The 19,475-nt window shown below is 32.1% G+C and overlaps 1 protein-coding gene across 3 annotated transcripts in view; it reads left to right on the top strand.

The window, feature by feature from the left end:
- LOC110997899 (folliculin-interacting protein 2) overlaps positions 1 to 19,475 on the top strand; it is a 31,785-nt gene that overhangs the window by 4,728 nt on the left and 7,582 nt on the right. For 2 of the 3 annotated variants that reach the window (XM_045629863.1, XM_045629864.1), the window contains exons 3-9: positions 964 to 1,076; positions 5,275 to 5,435; positions 8,430 to 8,531; positions 9,975 to 10,099; positions 12,349 to 12,461; positions 14,295 to 14,435; positions 15,986 to 16,135. In XM_045629863.1, coding sequence (XP_045485819.1) covers positions 964 to 1,076; positions 5,275 to 5,435; positions 8,430 to 8,531; positions 9,975 to 10,099; positions 12,349 to 12,461; positions 14,295 to 14,435; positions 15,986 to 16,135 — 905 coding nt within the window. The remainder of the gene's footprint in view (positions 1 to 963; positions 1,077 to 5,274; positions 5,436 to 8,429; positions 8,532 to 9,974; positions 10,100 to 12,348; positions 12,462 to 14,294; positions 14,436 to 15,985; positions 16,136 to 19,475) is intronic. The other variant, XM_045629865.1, reaches the window with a different exon arrangement.

Genomic DNA, 19,475 nt, shown 5'->3' with positions numbered 1-19,475 from the left:
TACTAAAAGAAACAAAATAATATTTTTATTATCAATTTTAAAAAAGGCATTGTTTAGTGCCTTTCTCATGCCTAAGCTGCTGTCTTGCTGGTTTTTTTTCCTGTATATATATATATATTAACGTTTTATGTTTACATGTAACGTTTACGTTTAACTTAATTGCCATACATTTTGAATAAAAGAGACATTTAACGTACATATAGTATTATGTATGATGTGGTAAACTTGAATAAATAAAACACCACAATTATAAATCACTGCTAAACATAGGCATAGAACTTAGACAGTCAGTTACGCAAACTATTTGGTAATACGCGAAACTAAGTACTGTTGCTTAGGATGGGACAACCACGACATAACACAAATCCAGTATTAAAATTATATTGTAAATTATGATGCTTTTAAATAGTTTTTGTGATTTAACAATCATTCGAGAAGGTATTACAGTAACCGGTATAGCACAGTAAATTGGTTCCGGCATAGGATACGCGTTGTAAGAGTATACTCGCATAAGGCTTGTATCATACAACGCGTTATATATGAAGACTCACGATTAACTTTACTCGTTAAAGGAGATTAAAATCGAACATTAAGAAAAAAAACATGTTATGAACGTGCGTAAAAATCATGATAAATATCACAGTACAGAAATATTACGTGTGAAATCCCCGCGTTATATGGGGGATTAACTATCCCTGTTATATGACGGACTAAAATCGCGTAATCTGAAAATATGTTATAGGGGGTAACTGTATACAATGTACACTTATGAACCTCAAAAAAAAATTTTTTTTTGGCGTTTGTAAGTGTACATTATGTTACATACATTAATAAATATTGAATTTGAATTGATATTGCCAAGATCAAAAACTCTTATCGATATCCCTGTATAAGTAAATCAGATAATATATTTGTGTTTTGTCTCTGAAATATATGGATTAAAATTTAATTTTTCCCTTTTAGTATAAAGGCCCAGCAAGTGATGCGGGCGTACTCGGTGAGATGATGTTCGGAGCTGTGGCCATGAACTGCAAGAGTGTCTCATTGAAAATTCACATCATGGATGACCCTAAAAGGTGTGTATTACATAATTTATAAATTTGCTCTGCACAATGTAACATTGTCTAACTAAAGACTAATAAGTAATTTAAAACTTACCTAATTTACATAAAAGGATATTTAATATGTGTCCAATAACACTACTTACTTACTTAATACACTCTCTATTAAGGGAAGACACTGTTCTTACTGGCCCTTATTTACGATTCTGCGATACGAAAGGCATAATAGTTATTACGTTAGAGAAATAATTATCTCTTATAGGTTTTTTGGCGAGCGGTGTTAGCCTAGTGGCTACAGCGTGCGGCTGTCTTCCCTGAGGTCGTAGGTTCGATCCCCGGCTGTGCACCAATGGGCTTTCCATCTATGCACACTTTATACACGGTGAAGGAAAACATCGTGAGGATCTTGCCTTATATCATAAAGTCGCCGGCGTCAGACACAGGTGGCTGATACTTGCCTATTAGATTAACAAATGATCGTGAAAGAGACAGAAATCTGAGGCCCAGAACTAAAAAAGTTGTAGCGTCACTGATTTATTTTGTTATAGATTTTTTAACTAGCAGATTTAAACTTGTTGATTGTGTTCGTAACAAAGAATAAAGCTATGATATAAGGCTATTATTACATTGGCATATCAATTTTCGATTATTTCTTCGCTGTCGACAAAACTAATGCCAAACGGGCATTGTGCAAACTCATTATATTTCAAATTTCATTCAATTTGAAACAGTAGTTTAAGAGTTATAACTAGTCAAAGTGTATTTTCTTGTTACTTGTTATATATTACATAAACAGCGAACATAAATATACAATAAAATAGATATGTATTTTATTTATCACTTTCGAATCGATGCCTTTACTAATCAAGGCTTATAATTAAGACGTTCTTAGATGTATATCGACGTAAAATATTAAACACGCACACTAACTAGAGTTGGACAAAACCAGATAACGTTAGAATTACGCAATAACGTGTAATTGAGACAATATTTTATCATTGAATAGTGCGAATAAAATTTATATGTTAATTAAGAAAATGATTTTTATGTATTGATTTTTTTGCGTATTACAAAGCTTTAGAAATCACAGTGCCACAAACTTTCTTGGTCGGTAAAAACGTCGTAGTCGTCGATATTAGTATTGCCAGTAAATAAAAATTACCCATTTTAAGGGGAATAATTTGAAGTCATGCAGGCTAACGTAATAATTTATTAAAATGTCTAATTAAACCTATGTATACTAGTATCTAGAAAATACAGTTCTAGGCTTAAATAAATATGACACAACTGATATGATTGCCTTATATCTTTTAAAACTGTTTTTTTTATTTTTGTTGTGTGTTTTTGTACAAGGCGATACAGGATAAATAAATAAAAATAAATATGACAAATTTTGTTTTATTAATATTCTATCTCTCTTCTATTAATATAATATCTTCGAAGATACCAATACCGTTTGCTAATCAAAACTTTGCCATTGTTATTACTAATGGAAGGAGTAAAAATATAATAATATATTTCGGTTGTATTTTTATTAGATTTTGGTTATAGTACGCATCAAGAAATTACAGAAAATAAACAATGTCGTTCTGACAATACAAAATGGCGACGATTGTACGAATTTCAGCCGCCGGCCAAGAAAAGTGTGGCTATATTTAGATAAAAAAAAAAGTTTATTTTGCAACATAAGATCATCTTGGTATCACTTATTCCACGTCAATCAATTCGAACCTGATTTATTAATTAGCAGTTACAAAAAAAAAACATTTTTCACAAAGGCATTGACTTGTCTCTTTCAGTGAAAATGTGTTTATTATGTGATGAAAAGAGACAAATCATCTCTCAGGCCTCATACACTAGAAGTAAGTTATCAAGTAATTTTCAATGCGATATCATATTTTTTTTACGTAAGAAACTTTTCCGTCAGACAGCCGGCCTAATTTTAGTCTCCTAGACTCATGCTGATCTTTCATTCCCTTTTAAAGGGATTAATATACGGTAATATTTCAATTGTATACGGTTTTATTTATTAATTGCAATTTCATACTTTAGAGCTCATCAAATAATTACTTACTACTATATAATTGATACTATATATACTTTCCATATATCGCCGACGCTCGACATATTTATATATTCCCAGAGTGGGTTATTTATATTATTTTTCGATATTATCGTCAATAAATAAATATCAAATTGTAATGTGTATACAAAGTACTTATTACTTTATAGATACACAATTGGTACTTGCAGGAAACCAAAGTCATTAATAGATTGTCTTCACTATACGTAATAATATTATCCTTCAAATGCTTATCGTATTGCAGTGGTTTGACCTTATAATAATTATTATTAATTGATTAGTAGATTAATAATTTTTATAAATATCAACAGATTTCTATTTTAGTTTACGTACTTTTACGATACATTCATAGCGTGTCTATTAATACTGTGATGATTTTGAATTTATATATATATATATATATATATATAAATTATAAAATATATATTTTTTATTATTATATATTATATATAAAATTCAAATACGCGCATTATGGAAAAATGATGAGAATATCTTTTTCGATTCGCGCGCACTCCGTCACAAAAAACCAACACCTTGAAGTTAGCTATAGTCAACATTATCCTAGATAAAAAAACAAAAAAGATATGTCTTGTGAACTCTTGTGAACTCAGCTAGTGTACAAACAAATTGGTAGTTTTTTCTACACACGTATAATACGGCGAAAGATAAAAAAATTTGAAAAGATTTTTTTCAAAATTAGCTAAAGATACCTATATTGTTACGCCAAAGAAGCATAATTTCTAACGAGAGTAAATAAGTACACACACGGTTTTTTTTATAAATCACCTTAATTTTAAAAACTTATTGAGGTAATATAATTTAAATGCCAATGGCAATGTTTTTTTAAATGCGGGACAAGAGACAAGCGAGCAGGAGGCTTACCTGATATTAAGTAATACCGCCCATGGATTGCCAGAAGGCTCGCAAGTGTTGCCAAAGTTGTCTTAAAGGACCCTTAGTCGAATTGGTTCGGAAATAGTTCACTGGGCAGCTGGCTTCATACTGGCTAAAAACGATAATGTTCTAGACCTTAAAAATTTATAGATATTTTCGTCTCAATATTTCACTGAAGGATTTCCGAACCAATTCGACTTACGGTCCTTAAGAAAAGAGCGTAGAAATTCTTGTGCCAGCAACGCATCACCATCTGTAGTTAAATATTTTTATATACCGACACAATGTGAAAGGAAAATTGTGCAAGAAGCACGTGATGTCGTTTCACGAACGTTACAAATTATGATTAAGAATTGTCCTTCGAATTGAGCTTCGTACTTCGTTTACGGCTCCTTGTACTACCCTCTATTCATTTCCTTTTATTTATATGAAAGGGGGCAAACGAGCCTACGGGACGCCCAAAAAGGCAGTCGTGGGTGTGTGTGGGTGTCTATGCTTAGCTATAAATTTATTTTCTAATACTACTTTAAGCAAGTACTTGTTATATATATATACATCTAATGAGTGACTATGAATGTAAGATATTACAACAAATTTAAGGCTAAAAGATTACCTCGGTCATCTATTAATCACTCAGCACCTAGCTAAAATTGTCTTCGGCATTACGAGTATACATTGTACAATGTTGTGTATAAAAAATTAATACGCATGAATCTTCTTTTATTGTAGACTATCTTTTGCTAAGTCGTTTATATAAAATAATGGTACAGTAATATACAGATTAATGTGTACATTAAGGACTCGAACTCATAGTCGTAAAGAGTTAAAGCTTACATAAGCGGAATATCTAACCTCAAGTTTAAATAGGTTTTGCTGACTCTACTTGCTGACAAGCCCTTTACTTACTGTCAGTCTTTAACAAATCATTTTGACAATTTATTATCTTTTACTTGCACGAATATTTATTTCCTTTCTATTTTTACAGTAACATAAATAGAAAACTTTTGAATATAGAAGTTAAACTAAAAACATAAAATAAACAAAGTAAGAAAATATAAAAACCTAAACCTTTTTTATAAATAAATAATGCAATGTTTGTGAATTTAGCGAGTATGCAAATAAATATATAATAAAAGTAGAACATATATAGAAATACATACATACATTACATGCACATTACAAACATTTGAATGTTAATAAAATAGTATCCGTCAAATGTAAAATTTCTGTTTTTAGGCTGATGTGTACAAAGATATTCTGTGTACCAACAACAAGGAAAACAAGTCGTGGCAAGTCGGATATAAATGGAAATATAAGTGATATAAATTCTTCTTTGCCATTAAATGTACCAACGAAGGAAGGGTCCTTGAGCTTCTCAATTGATCGTGGTGATTCAGGTCAGTTGCATTAAAAATAATCTATATACACGTCTCATCAATTAACGACAATACGAAATCCGTTAACCAGAAATTCAAATAAATTACGCACCATGTAATGACCCCCACGTCTTTCTTTTCTATCGGGGGTCCTTATTTTTGATGACTTGGGGGTTGGAGGGATTTTGATTGTGATTACGTCAGGGGGCATAATACTATTTACGGGCTTCGCCAACTTTTGCTCACAAGCGGGATAGATGTAGTAAATCTGTTTACGTAGTAATTGAATGGCTAAAAATGTTGTAGTCATGCTAACCGGGCCATTTTCATACGTATACAGTTATGTTTTGCGTTTTGAGTGCTTTTCGATCGTTTTATAAATTCGCGTTAATAAACGAATTTAAATATAATTTTACCAATAGATAGCCACGTTATCTTTGAGTGACATAGGCTATATATTCACCAGTAAACTAAAGCCCTTACTGATAGTTGAATAAGCAAAGAAATTCGAAGAAAAAACGGTTGAACTAAAACGTTTCTTAGTGTTAATAAGAGATCGATGATTGAGTTCTAGAGATAAATTGTAGAGCTGGATAATGCCTACAAAGGCAGTGACAAATGTAAAATTTTTATATGCAAAAACAAGTCAACCTCAATCAAGTCAACGCCACGGAAATGAATGCGGTTTTACAATCTAGAATTATTCATGAATAAGATTTAGGTTAAATTTTCAAGGTTTGCGAAGTATCACCGTCACCCGTCGTTCTTAATATAGTGATTAATGTATTTCCTTATTACATTAACTTAATACAATAGAAAACTTATTAATACAAATTTAAACTAAGAACATAAGTATATCAATAAAAAGAAAATCTATACCTTTTATTTACTGTACAAATTATTAATAATGCAATCATTGCGATTTTGAGTGCATAACTTAATAGATATACTATACTTTAAGATGTTCATAGTGTAGCTATGGGATCGGATAGAAAATACCGTAGATCAAGTGTTTATTTCTTGATAACTAATCATGTTCTGAAACTGTCTGAGAAAATGTTTCGGCCTACTGAAAACTAAGGTAACATTCTGCAAATTAGAATTTTCTACCAGGTTTAGACTCACCTGAAAGAATCAGAAATCTTATTTCAGCCTACTGAAAGGTTCTTTAAGTAGTGGAAAAATCTAGAAACATTGCAGTTTTCTCGTAAAATAAAATATCTATTAAAAAGTATTTTCCTTATTTAAACAGATCTTATAATTTTTTCCGCCTACGTAAGAGCTTATTTATAGATCCCGGCGAAACAGTGGGCGTACATTTAGCGACTGCAATGACGCAGAAAGCTCCTTTGTAGATTTTGGAACTTTAAACACTTGAATTAAAATAATATATTTATAAGTAATCCTACAGTTACACAAACTGATAACATTGTTAAACAAAATTACGAAACAGACAGTCAATTATGTACATGAATAAATAAAAAAATTAAAGTTTACATTAAACAATCTACAGCTTAATATTTTAACTAATGAACTGAATTGGTACTGCTAACTAAAGTCAAAGTCTTCCCGCTTCTTAAAATATTAAATGGTATGGTGAAAAATGTTGTCCAAACAGAAACATTAACAGTCCTTTGCTCCAAACCCCATTAGGCAACTATTAACATGTAGGTCGCGGTATTTAGTTTTACTTGTGGTTACTGTTTGATAATTAACGTCAGACCACGCTTATTGTTTAACACATTAAACGATTAATGTAATTAATGCTATGTCAAAACTTATGAACAGTGTAAGCTTAAGTCAGAAAGCGAAACTTATCCCTTAGGTCGTAGATTCGATGTGCGCGTGTTAATCTCAGATTGAAAAGCAACGGATAGAATGCAATCTCTTCGGTCGACGGTGTGTGTCAGACACACTGATCACATACTCGCCTATTCGATTATACAACAGTCTACCAACTTACCGTTACTTTGTTTTGAGGGCTCTTAAATCTTGATGTGGTTTAAGCTTTCATTTTGTTTGTTTATTACTGTTATTTTTATCTTTTAGATTTAGTTTTTTCATTTAAATTTAAGTGTATTATTCTTTGTTTTATTTATAACATTACGAAAAAAACTGTATACCACAACCCTGGTTACGAGGTCACTTTTCGTTAGGAATTTCCAAGAGTAATACCTATGTTTTTGCTTGGTTGACCGTTTCGAGTCTGTTGTGTCTACCTGCATTTTTGTTACTGTATTTGTTTTGTGAAATTTTGTATAGGTACCTTCTGTGCGTTCTAGTAATAATTATTTAGTCTTGTAATGTTTTTCTCAGTAAGCGAATTTTTTAATTCATATGAGAAATAAAGTTATTCTAACCGTAATATTACTACAATATACACATCATGTATAATAATGCTTTTTAAACAAATTTAATTAACCTAACTGTATTCCTAAAGGATAACATGTATGAAATGCTGTCTTGGACTATATAACATTAAAGAAAACCAATTTGGTTTGATATATTTTTGCGTAGTTTTTGCCCTACACCGGCAACGGAAGCTCAATATTACTTTTGGTGAAAGAATTTTACTCTCAATTCAGCATTTGTGTTTATCTATTACAGACAAATCTAATAATTCTTATAGATTATATATAATTATTTATCAATTAACGTTTACATAATATAATAAAATAAACAGTTTATGTTACATACTATCTAACTATCTGTGTATGACAATTTAGGTAAACATAAATGGTACAAAAAATACAATAAAAATAATAAAATAAAAATACCAGAATTTTTTGCAAAGCAGTAAGAAACTAAAATTACCAGCTAAACAGCGGATTAAGTTTGAGATAGGCACTTTACGATGCTTTCTTTAAAACCGAATATATCCAGCTTCTGATAACAACTATTTAAATCGTAAAAGTCGCGAAGAGCGAAGATTTCAAAAGAGAGAGGCCTGAACTTCTTGGTTGGTTTTTGCAGAAGGAAATTAGAAAATCCTTACAAAACAATTTGTATTCACAGGTTTCTATGGCGATCAGTCTTCATACAGCACAATGGGGTCGAACATAGATTTCTATCCCGTAATGGAAAATTGGGATGAAAACCAAGAATATTCGTTTTCATGTAAGTATCTTTTACAATCTATCTAAGCCCTTGTATATATAGAATTAAACTGTGGCTGACTCTGGTTTTCATATCCAAACTACGAGTCGTAAATTCTACGCAGTGATTTTATTGCATCATATATGCTAATTAGGGCATCGAAACTCGGTTCAATTCTGAAAACCCGGGTTTTCGGGTCTAAGAGTAATCAAAACCCGGGTAGACCGGTTTTTTCGAGCATTTCGATCTTTTGGCCTCAATCAATTGTAAGCATTCATGGACCCGTGAATGCGTATGAGACCTAGATTTCGAAAACTGCTATCCCTTGCAAAATTTGGTGAATGTAAAGTGATCCCTATATATCTTCTATTTTTCATAGATGTCCATTCATCGAATGATATCGAAAACTTCTTTTCATCTGACAGTATAATTTTTATCTCGTTTATTATTTCTAGCTTCCTTTTATCAAAGTCTTTGAGAATTATGTGGCGAACGGTATCAGCAGTAGTTGGTAATTTGTTTCCGGTCTTTTCAGAAAGGTACTTTAAATCTTGTGATTTTGAGAACGTTCTAAGAGAAATTCCATCAGCTGCAGCCATATGAGACACCATAACCTGCATACTTGGGTTGGCATCAGTCTCAAATGGCGCCGGTATTCATCACCCGCGCAACGATACACCCTCCCCTCTCAACTGCTCCACAGTTCACCCCTCTCATGTCCTGAGATGGACGCGCATTTAACTTGCATGTCTTGTTTATGGGTAGGAACGTAGCAAGGAAGCTACTTTTTGTGTCATAAATAATAATTTATAAAGCGAATTTTTATTCAATTTACTTATTATTGCATTCAAAGTGCTTTAAACTTAATAAACAACAAAAACAAAAGTATAAAAAAAAACCCGAAAAACCCGAAAACCCGAGTTTTAAAAATTGAAATCCGGTTTTTTTTGTAATCCTCAGAACCGGGAAAACCCGGGTTTTTACGGCCCGGGTAAACCCGGGCTCGATGCCCTAATGCTAATAGATGATATGATATAAGATCTGAAAGTAAGATGACACATTTATTTGATTAACTAAAAACGTCAAAAGCTTTACTCATGGATATTAAACACCGATTTTCAGTGAGCTCATACTATCAGCGTCAGCAAAAAAAATTGTTTAAAAATTTAAATATCGCAAGAAGTACGAAATAGATTCCGATGGCGAAATATTCTCGATTCTAATGCCAATAAGGGGTCTGTATAGCCGTTGATCATATACTCAGAGGCGTCCTGTGCTTGTGGGATGAATGTAAAATGAATGAGGAGACGACCTTATCGATTCTGATGAGTCAATAGCATCTCTTGACACGCGTTGACAAGCAACACGATACGTTAATTTCGTCTGTATACCAAATAACTTTATTATCACAGAAGTCTAAATCTACACCGAGTTTATTGTATAAATAGTCGTGTAATTTCCCAGCATCCAGCTTGCTCAGCTCAAGTGTTAGCTTGCGCAGGCGCACGTCACAAAGTCTAGCGACGCGATTTGATCTCTCTACGTCACTACGGATGCCCACCATTTCCACGATTTCCACTGATTCACAGGTAAGCGATTTCTATAGTTTTATTTTCCTAGATTAACCGCTGTCTTTGTCTTTCCACCTCTCTATTATCTATCTCTCTCTATAGCACTCTTTCTTTGGCTATATAATATGTGTCTATCCCTCTGGATTTTTTCATCTAGTGAAGTATTGGTCGTACTAATCGTGTTCGAGTTTTGAGCTTAACAATATATTTTGCGATTAATTTTTATTTACATACATATTTTTTTTATATTTGATGTTGCCATGCCATGTTGCCAATTTAAATAAATTTAAAATGAAATGTAGTGTTATTTTCGCTATTGAAAGGAAACGCGTTGCTATAGAAACTGATAATCTCCGTTGCCATGACAACGAGTACTTCGATATAACTATGATTACTAACCATATTTGAAAGAAAACGCGTCGCTATAGAAGTAAGAATTATTCTTTTTCATGGCAATAAGTGTTCGGTTATCACGATAGTTACTAGCCCTATTTCAAAGGAAACGCATTGCATATCTCGAATTCTCTGCTGAAAGAAATATTCCGTTACTTTGACGATTACCGAAATTACAAATGCAGACACGATTTATTTACTTAACAGGCTTTTATTTATCTACTATCGAAGCACTCGTGATTTATCACATGAATGACCGTACATTCTCAGTCATGTGATGTTCTTATCGCTATAAATTATTTACTTTTGTAATTGCGATAATTTAATTGTTAACAATTCTGTCAATATGCAATTTACGTTGCGAATTCTATTAATGGAATTTTTTTTTAAAGTCCTCGCTTGTGCTACAGTCATTGATGTAGGTCCATACAGTGATCGAGTGGAAACCGAAAGACCGTAAAACCGTCGACGGTGTGCGTCAGGCACAGAAAGTGAATCTTGACTTATCTATTGTATTGTCTTTTATTTACATAGCTTTTACACATTTAAAGAAAACACTTTTTTAAGGTGACTGAAGACAATTTTTTTTTGTCTTCAGTTCAGACCATGCACGCTGAATAAATTCGGATAAATTTAAAATAATTATAAGTTTACAGTAAAAATACATAGAATCAATCCGGTAAAAAAGTGTTTTCTTGAATTGTCTATTATTACTGGACAGGTCTGAGGCTGAGATAATTCAAATATGTTAACAAATTTGGCGTGTTATTCAAATATTTAATGTTTATTTTGATAACAACCGACACAGAAAATAATTGGCTTTTAGATTAGTTATCGCGGTCGGTACCTATTAAAATCGTTTCGTGATGGATTAATATTGATGTTAATTATACACAGGCAAGGCGATGCTTTCCTTCCCCATACGAGCGAATGTTAAATGCGCCCATGAACAGAAAGTCCGTTGTCCAAAATGTATCTAAATGTTAATGGTAAATTGTTAGGTATATTAATAACCTATTGCAGGACTAAAAGAAAATACCCAAATATGTTTACGTTTTTCGTTAATGCATTTTGATTTTATTGGATAGCAATGTGTTTGCTGTGGGTTTGCCAAGTGCGTTGTCCGGCTTTAAGGTACACTTTTGAATGTCGGCCCCTTAGTCCTGGTTCCATAAAATGGTGGGCGGTTAGAAGTGTCTTGCACGCTCTGTCCTGGAACGCAAGACGTCGAGGTGGAAGAGGTGGAAAAGGATTTAGTTTTGACGTCTGATGAAGTAATTTTGCTCAGGAGTTCTTCGGAACACAGTCCTTGATATATGTTTAAAGATGCAGAGAGAGCATACCATACATATACAATAAATATATTATATTCTCTACATATAAGACAAAATGATATAAAAAGGCTCAATTTTTTTTGTTTAATTTATTTATTTATAAGTAATCTTACAGCTTATACTTACCTAAACATATTATCAGACAAATCACTAAGATAATACAAAAAAGCCAAAAACAGATTACATAGATAAACAATACATGTATATGAAACAGAATACAAGCAAGTAGATTAAAAGATACAAAAAAACGAGAGAAAACTGAAATTTAGGGCCTGTTTCACAATGTCCGGATAAGTTCCAAATAAGCTATTTGTTACTTATATTTTGTAGGATAAACAGTATTTTTGCGTTTCACGACTGTCAGATAGCGCTATTTGTCATTAAATGCCAAGTATCTTATTCGGAACTTTTATCTTTCGAATAATTTATGTGTTGCATAGCTATTTGGCACTTTATCCATACATTGTGAAACAGGCCCTTAATATTTGAAACGTGGACCTCCCCGGACCATTTAAGATGAGAAGTTTAATATTTTCACAGGTATACACCAATAGTTCAAGTGGGACGAATGAGAACCTGGCTTTGTGTCCGCCACCTAAAAGACGGAAACTGGGCCTCGCGTTGTTGATCACAGTATCTCAGACTGCTGATGTGTAAGTAATGTAAATAAACGAAATGTCTTATTATGATTCATATCTTGCCGAAGCCGCGTACAAATTATTTTAAGAAGTCCATTAGGTATGAGGCTGTGCAATTATTTAAATTTGGGGAAGGGGTGAGTTTTTAAGGTAAAAAAAAAAACGTTTTATCTCGATTTTCGGAAAAACTAAAAGTCCTTTGGAAAAAAAGTGAAATACCAAAGTTCTAGATAAAAAAAAAAAACTAAAACATCCGCATTTACATTTTTTTTCACATTACATCAAAATTTATGATTTTTTTTATTGATATTATTTATAAAGGCTTTTACCGTGGTATACTGCTGGATAATCGTTTCATGAATATATACGCAAGTATCAAACATAAAAACAAATAAAATATAAAAATATAGACAAAACGGCCGTATCTTAATAAATATGATATAGTAAATTACTTAAGAGCCGTATCAGTATTTAGGTGTACGTGTACTGTCAATTTATTTATTTATTTAATTATAAGTAATCTAACAGCTACTTAATACACATTATTATACAAAATACAAATACAATACACAAAGCCAAAACAGGTTACACAGATTAAATAAAAAACAGAAAACAAGAATTAAAAGACAAAGTTACATTTAAAAGAAAAACAAAAGAATAAAATTAAAAACTGCAAAATTAAAAAAAAGCAACAAATAATACTAAGAATTTATTAATAAACTTAAAAAAAAACTACTACTTAAAAAAATCGGAGTCTTCCCGCTTCTCCAAGTACTTCTTGACATCTCTCTTTTTGTGGTAATTTGTGCGTTGAATCTGGCTTTGCCCCAATTTTTCTTACTCTGTCTGTCGGTATTCGAAAGAACTATCATGTCTAGCACGTCGTAGGGTTATTTAATGTCGAGACCTGGTGACCAGTGAATCTCGCATCTGGAAATTCAATACATTTTTGTCACACATATCTACCCCTTATTATTTAATTGTTATTACAGTTTTTATGTTTGATATATATATATATATATATATACATATAATTTAATATTATTATATATAATTATATATATTATTTAAACCCTTATACTTTAATAATTGTTATATATTGTTAAAATTAAATAATTAAAAGCCATCAAAAATGATTCTCTAAAAAATTATAATCGAAATAAATATATACAATAATCTTTAAATACTTTGAAGCCATACTTCGATTCATCGTGGGCGTGGCGAGAAATATATTTATGAATGAGTAGGTATGTACCAAAGACGTCACAAGACATGTGACTGTGAGTCAAGCGCTGTTTACAATATATATAAGCGTGTGAAAAGTAGGAATTTGTGGATTTATTAATAGTAGGTCCGATTGTGACGCTGGCCGCTGCTAAGTGATTTGTCACGAGGTGTTATCATATGCAATTTTTAAAAGTCTGATACTTTTGTTGCGTATGAACGTGTATTTAGTCTGTGCAATTTCAACGGATACTGCATTGAAGATTAACTATTTTCCTTTGCTGAAGGTCTATACAAGATTCTACTTACTGTAAAAGACTTTTCGTCAAAGAACGTATGTTAATTACGCACTCGTATATTCTCATTAGTTATGATAACTACTTGAATTTCCTTTGCTATAAATACAAAAGTAAATTAGTAAGTTTAAATTGCGTTTATACTATACTATACTAGTTTACAGAATATCCTAAATCAACGAGAATTTATCATAATATGTCTTAACTTTTTTATTAAATTCTCACGACGAATTTGAAACCATATAAAATAAACTTGACTTCGGTTTCCGGCCTTTTGAGAATTATTCACCAATTAAGGTGTGTATAATAAGTATGATTTTTCTTTAAGGGACGTAATTCGACGCTGTGTGGAGCATTCAAACCAGCTCCAATCCTTGGTGTGCCGACTGCGGCTGGCTACTTTTAGGGCTGGATCTGGGAACAAATTCGTTTCGACATTGTATAAGGCCACTGAAGACGCCGCGAGATGGTAAGATATATTAACAAACTATCCAAATGTTATTTTGCTATTTACAGTAATAATATCGCTATACTAAAATTAGGGTTTGGGGTGGAAGGAGGAAATTAAGGGTAACGGTAAAGGTAAATAAAATTAAAAAAATACTGTTTACAATGGGTTTAAAATAAGTTTCGACTTATCCAAAAGTAACAAAAATTGTTAAGCCACTGTGAAAAAGTTTTTACAAACACTGGTAGATCTTTCTATTTTGTATAATTTTAAATTAGGCCTAAATTTTGTATAATTTATATGAATTATAACCTGAAATTCTCTTCCTATGTATCATTAAATTCCTCAAAAGAAAACAATTCCATTTTCTCATTAAAATTTTTTGTTTAGGAATACATATACATAATTTACAAATGTAATCTATAATGCTAGATATCAATTATTGAGATGGAAAGGGCCAAAATATTTATTTAAAATTAACATGCTAATTCTGAAATGCGTTTTATTAAACAAAACTTTTACAATTATTAGAAAATATCTAATGTTCTATATATAAAGTAATAATAAAAAAAACCAAACAATAAATTTTGAAACAAAACGAAATTCGATTTCCAAGTGTGAGGGGACTATGAATATCTCTCTCTACCTCTGGCCAACATCTCTGGTCCACAAAAAATGGTCCGCTTTTGCATTATTAGTGCGCAATAGAAGTCAAAGAAATAAACAATTCAAATTCAATCCAGATCAGCCTACACACGTATGACTTCCTGTCGTATGATTATAAAGCGATACGAAACCGGCAACGTGCCATGTTTCGTGAAATGACGGAAGTATATAATTAATCATACAGATTCATTCATTTGAATACAATTTCAATGTACACACAGGAAAGCAATTGATAACATCTATTAGCTGTATGCAACTGGCGTATAAGCGATCTAAGCAACCTGTGATAAGATAAACAAAAGAAAAAATGTATTGATTTTTTAAGAAGATTCTTTAACGGACATCGTCCGCAATAATTAACCGCTCTCCAATGAAGGAGTGAATGAAGTGAATGAGTGACATTTCTGAGTTCTGCACTAGACAATTTGGAGTGAAAGTAGAAGATTGAAGGGGCAACTTCAATCTTAAAGAGTATAAGAAGTGTTTACGCGGCAGATAAACAACAAACTGACTTAACATCAGGTGGGATTGTGATGACTCTCCAATTACCGACAGCAGTCTCCGAAATTTCTCTTGGTTGTCAATCTAAACTGTTGTTCCACTCTCCGTCCACTCACGGGTATTCCGTAGCCTAGACATTTTGCGCCTTTCAGGATAGCCTTAACATGTAATTTTTTCCATAATTATGGGTGGCCAATGCCGATTTCGGATTAAAGGACTGAAAGTAAACGAATTTAGTTAGGAGATAATGTTTTTTACAGAAGAACTTCAATAGAAATCTACGTGTCCCATTTACAAAATATACTTTGTACATTGGTGTTTTAAAACTTAGTCCACGTAGATAGTAAAAGATATTAGTTTTAAAACATAGACTTTTACATTAAAAGGTTTCAATGTACTTTCAGGTTGTCGGATCTAATGTATGGTGTACGATTGCAGCCACTATGGTCAAATCAGGTTACCAGTGACCCGAGGCAGTCAAATAAAATCGCTGAGAGCATTATGTCAGATCTCTGTTCGGTGATCGCCTTTGGAGACACGAAGAACACTAATTTGTAAGTATTTGTTAAGTGAATCTATAATAATATCATTTATATATTGTACACTTTTACACGTCACAAAAATAATATGCTTTGAAACTTACATTTACTGCTGTAAATTCAAAAGCCTAGAATGGACGGGAACTGTTAATAATTCTTCTTTTTTCCAATTTATTTGTGGTTGCAGCACATTATGGATACGTTTCTAATTATTAACTAAAATATTTATATGTAACTTGACTGATAACATTACATAACTCATGGTATAATTAAACTATATCTTTCCTATATCCAATTTCGATTGAGCAAGCTAAGTTGTGTTGGTCTTTAATAAGGATTCAGTCATGTATAGCACCACTTAATCCTCTGAACCTAACATGGACTCAGACAATAACGAATTACAATTTTTACTGAATTGTTTATAAGTTTGTCGATGAACACTTCCTATGTTTTATTCGTCATTGATTTGTATTTAATTTATAAATACACAGACAGATATCGCAATCTGTACGATTGCCTTTAATTATCGCATTTCGTTGATTTTTTTTTTATATTTCAATAGCTCTAGAAAATGTGTTTAGGAAATTATTAATTCCATAAAAAACTTTACAAATACATTATTTCATTATTTCATAATTTAAAAATGTATGATATACACGGTTTTAAAATTTTAATTTTACACTCATTCCACCAACCACTTTACTTGTCTGGCTGGATGAGCTGCCCGACTCCTTACGATTGGCTACTTCTCTATCATCTTTTAAAATTCTTCTGTTTAAACAATCTTAACCTTATCCTTTCCTGATCAATCGTGACTTGTGTAATTCTTGTGTTTCTTTATCTTTTGTATGTCATCGCTATTCAATATTCATGAATCTGTAAGACTAGCTTTTTTAGTTGTTAGTTTATTATTTTTTTTATCACTTTAGATTAAGGTTTTACATTTTTTGATATAAAATTTGGTTCTGCAGTTCTTGCACACACATCATATTTCTTTTTTTAGTTTCGTTTTGTTTTGTTCTCTTACTAGGGTTGCCTGGGAGAGATCGCTTATTAACGCCCGTTGCATCCTTTGTTATGTTTGTGTATTGTGTTACTATTATTTGTCTAGTGTCTATAAGAGAACTGTGTTTCTTTCTTTATCTCAACTCACGTGAGAAGTCTGCTTGTACGTGACAGGATTTATGGTATCATAAAACGAGTCGTAAAGTGTAAAGCTTTTAAATAGAATGATCATAAATTTTCAGAAACAACGTTTATTTTTAAAGAGTTTACACAATTAATATATATTACGAGACGCTAAGACCTTAATACTTTTGGGAATTTTGGCAATAGTTATGATGGGTAAAATATAAAGATTGATCATGATCAAATCTAAGCTGTATATTATTAGTTTTTGTCATGATTGGAAATTAAACGGCCATTATTATTATGGGTATATGGGAACATTTTTTTTCGCACAGTTAATACGTTTTTCTTTGTTTCAATATTTGTAAAGATTAAGTATTGATAAAATATTTTAATATCTTATCTTAATTTGTATTTAAGTCATATACATATATAATGTACGTGAGTATTTTGTTTATTTCGTATAGCAATTATATCTTTACTGTTTTATTGTGTGTATTATATATCGCGATAGTAATATTGAAGTAAATCGTTCATACAAAATAGATTGTGCTCACAGCCAAAAATATAACGCCTGCCAAAACTATGACCAATTGAAAGAAAGTAGCAAATAAGTTATGCAACTAATGCTTCATGCCAGGAAAATATCACTTTGTATATTCTAAAAATGTATCGTGCGCAGGTGATAAAAATAGCGCATGTTGTCGTTAAACGGTGACGTCGTTTTATAGTCTTTGAATCACATGATTAGTCCAGTAACGTTCGAAGTTGAAGATTTGTTTGTCGTAAATGCTTACCTAAAAAAATTAAAAGACCCAGTAGTTCTGATATGTAATCTGATATGTGGCTGATTGTATTAGATTGAGCTAATGACCTGGCCTCAGATTTCTTCATCTGTTTATTTTTTATTTTCCTAGAAGGCAAGCCTTTTAGCCTAACTAGCCTTTTTTGTGTTTCCCTTCACCGTATGGATGCCAATGGATTTTTCTTCTTCTAAGACCTTTCGTCTTAGAAGAAGAAAAATCCATTGGCATTGGATTCGAACCTGCGACCTGAAGAACGCCACTAGGTTTAAAACTTAAAAATAACCTCTAAATCTATATATATAAAAGAAAGTCGTGTTAGTTACACCACTTATAACTCAAGAACGAAAGAACAGATTTGAGTGAAAATTGGTATGGAGGTAGCTTAGAGCCAGGAGACGGACATAGGATACTTTTTATCCCGTTCGACAGCGTTCCCGTGGGACTTGACATGAAACGTCAGTCACTATAAAAAGTGGTATAACAAATAAGAATCAGACTTGGAATAATAAAACGCAAATGATAGCTATGTAATTGACGTATAATGACAGCTATGTAATGACGTATATATGACAATTTGATATTTGTAAGAAATCAATATTCAAAATATTTCTATTAAATAAATACGTTTAATTATTTTTACAATTTACAATTTAATTATAATGATAGTGCTATTGCCCATTCGTATAAACAGTGAAGAGAACTATAAAACTCGGTATGGTCGTATGTATACAGTTCATCCAAAGAATGATGAATGTTTCTATTTGTTGTTGTTGTCGAATGACGCATTTAATCGAGTAAAGGAAGTTTATGATACTTTAATGAAGGCAAACGATGATGAAAATGGTGGTTTATATTTCCTAGATGCCCTTGGTGGAACTGGCAAGACATTCCTCATGTCATTAGTTTTAGCAACTGTTCGGGCGAGATCCAACATAGCGGTTGCAGTTGCTTCTTCTGAAATAGCAGCCACATTGTTAGAAGGATGCCGTACGGCTCATTCAGAATTAAAATTACCGTTAAATCTTCAAACTATTGGAGAACCAACGTGTAATATTGCAAAACACTCAGCAATGGCCAAAGTTTTAGCGGCATCGAAAATCATCATCTGGGACGAATGCACAATGGCGCATAAACGTGCATTGGAAGCACTTAACCGAACATTAAAAGATTTACGCAATGAATCGAGATGTTTTGGAGGAGCAATGATTTTACTGTCTGGCGATTTCCGCCAAATACTGCCAGTAATTCCAAGATCTACGGCTGTCGACGAAATAAACGCTTGCCTCAAATCGTCAAATCTATGGCGCTATGTGACGAAACTGCAGCTGACAACAAACATGAGAGTTACATTGCTTACTGATAAAAAAGAAGAAAGATGTAGATGACCTGAACTACATAATGGTATGCGTTTGGTGGTTAGA

This window comes from Pieris rapae, chromosome 10 (genome assembly GCF_905147795.1).
Source record: "Pieris rapae chromosome 10, ilPieRapa1.1, whole genome shotgun sequence".
NCBI classification, from domain to species: Eukaryota; Metazoa; Arthropoda; class Insecta; order Lepidoptera; family Pieridae; genus Pieris; species Pieris rapae.
This window is presented reverse-complemented; position numbering and strand designations above follow the sequence as displayed.